General features: G+C 39.2%; 1 protein-coding gene across 2 annotated transcripts in view; it reads right to left on the bottom strand.

Annotated features, from left to right (window-relative positions):
• LOC102877703 (C-C motif chemokine 14) overlaps nt 1-1,675 on the bottom strand; it is a 3,806-nt gene extending 2,131 nt beyond the window's left edge. For both annotated transcript variants that reach the window (XM_006924939.2, XM_006924938.2), the window contains exon 1: nt 1,522-1,675. In XM_006924939.2, coding sequence (XP_006925001.1) covers nt 1,522-1,618 — 97 coding nt within the window. In that variant the 5' untranslated portion in view covers nt 1,619-1,675. The remainder of the gene's footprint in view (nt 1-1,521) is intronic.
• Between the last annotated feature and the right edge of the window lie 865 nt (nt 1,676-2,540).

The following is a 2,540-nucleotide window of genomic DNA, read 5'->3' as shown; positions in this document are numbered from 1 at the left end:
CAGCAGAAGAACAGAAAGTATGTACTTTAGACCAAGCTGGTCAAATTTTAGCCATTTTAAAATGTACAGTTCAGTAGCATTAAGTATATCCACATATTGCACAACCATCACCACAGTCTATCCATGGAACTTTTTTCATTTTTCAAAACTGAAACTCTGTACTCATTAAACAGTAACTCCCCATGTCCCCCTACCCGCTTCCCACAGGCCACCACCATTTCACTTTCCGTCTCTGAATCTGACTACTTTAAGTACCTCATATTAATGGAATCGTATAGTATTTGTCCTTTTGTTACTGGCATATCTCACTTATCAAATGTCTTCAGTGTGCACTCATGTTGTAGCATGTGTCTGAATATCTTTCCTTATTAAGGCGAAATAATATTCCATTGTATGTACATACCCCATTTTAAAAATCCATTTATTTGTTAATAGACACACACTTGCGTTGCTTCCACTTTTTGGCTGTTATGAATAATGCTGCTATTAGCGTGGATGTACAGATAGATATCTCTTTATGTACCTGCTTTCTTTTGGGCATATATCCAGAAGTGGAATTGCTGGATCATATTGTATTACATTTTTAAAACCTGAAAAATCCTGCATTCCAAAATACATCTAGTCCCAACGTTTTGGGTAAAGGATTGTGAAACTGCATTAGGCAAATACAGCTAAACTTTTAGCTCACTTCTTATGTAGTTACATATGAATTATATTTAATGAGATGTGTGAACATGTCAATATCCTTGATATGACGTCTGGGGGGGCTTGCAAAATAAAGTCTTAAATGGCCTTGTCTTTCTATAACAGCTTCCTAACTAGCTTGTATCCTAACTCTACCACTTACTAACTGTGTGATCTTGAGAAAGTTATATAAGGTTTCTGTGTCTCAGTTTTCTCATTAGTAAAATGAGGATAATGATAATATGCAAAACTATATAAGTTGCTGATAGTATACACCAAGAGTTGTTAGGAGTAGCCAATATATTAATATCTATTAATATTTAGAATAGTGCCTACTTACACATAGGTAGCACTATATATTTATTTGTTAAATAAATAGAATGGTTAGGTGGACTTAGGTGAGTTACTTGCCCAGCTTGTCCTATTTCCTCTCCAAAATGATGGTTTTCACTAGATGGTATGTGATAGTTCTAATTTCATAGGATTCTATATTTCTTTCTGCACATTTACAATCTTACTATAATTCTTTTGATCTAGCACATAATAGTCCTCTATCAGCTAAGAGAAGGTATCAAATAATTCTGGCAATGAAAACAGGGTGAGAATTGTTTCCCCAAGTGGGGTGAGTCATCTATATACAGTTTTCTTCAGGAACCAAAGGCTGCAGAGAAAGAGATCTATACCTTACTGCTGCTGCTTTTAAACAAGCACCAAATTCACATTCATGTCTAGAATGGGAAGCATTTTCAGGAGGACAAATGTGTCTCTCTGTGTCTCCTCCCCAGACCGCAAGTTACCATCGACCTGGCCACCAGTGGGAAGGCTCACTGAACTCACCGGGGCTCCGGGGCTCATAGACTTGAGATCCATGGGTTGGAGATCCAAGGGCAGCAGCAAGGATGAGGAAGGAGAGTGCAGCTGTAGAGATCTTCATCTTTTACATGTGCAGACAGAGCTGGCCTGAGGACTCCTGGGCTCTCTGCTCCCTGACTCTCTGGGACCCTAGCTCTGCCCTTGTATTTATAAGAAAAGGAAGATCAGGAAGTCACAGGGCAGAGGTCAGAATGCTGTTTTTTGGCTATATAATCGAAAACATGTTATTTTTAAAAAAGGGAAGAAGGCTGAGGATGCAACAGGAAGTAGAAGGCAGTGATGACTTGGGCCTTTCCCAACTGCCCAATGGATACAGGCAAAAGAGTGTCAAAATTTATGGCAGAGTCCTTAGCCAAGACAGGAATTGGGAGACCCTGTGGTAGGAACTCTCGCATGCTATGTGGGTCGTGAAAGCCCTACAGGAAGAACTGTATGTTTATAACAAAGCTCTATGATTAAAACGGCCCCTCCTCTTAACTACTTCTCCTCTGTAAAAGAATTACCTTCTTCTTCTTGCACTCTCTTTGTAACCGTCAACTCTGCAGGTACTGGATTGCAATCCCTTTTCCCCAAATAAATCCTTTTCGTGGAAGGAATACCTAGCTGACTTTTTGTTTATGGTTGACAAGAGTGACTATTATGTTTGACAAGACTGACTATTTTATTAAGGATCCTTCCTCTAGGTGATTCACTTAATCCTCTAAATCAGCGTTTTTTCTTTAGGAGTTAACCACCTTCAAGTGCACAAAAAGCCTATGATCAGATGTGACCACCAGATGGAACGCTCTAGCATGTAAACCTGGTCCTGTGATTCCTCACATAGAATCTTTTTTTTTCCCTCACATAGAATCTTGATCCTCGACCCCTATCTTTGTTCCACACCCCATATCCTATCCTTTATTAAATAATGTTGGCTCTACTTTCAAAAATATATCCAGAATATTATTATTCCTCACCACCTCTACTCTCTCCGACCTGGTCCA

The sequence above is a fragment of the Pteropus alecto genome, unplaced genomic scaffold (genome assembly GCF_000325575.1).
Source record: "Pteropus alecto unplaced genomic scaffold, ASM32557v1 scaffold98, whole genome shotgun sequence".
Lineage (NCBI taxonomy): Eukaryota > Metazoa > Chordata > Mammalia > Chiroptera > Pteropodidae > Pteropus > Pteropus alecto.
This window is presented reverse-complemented; position numbering and strand designations above follow the sequence as displayed.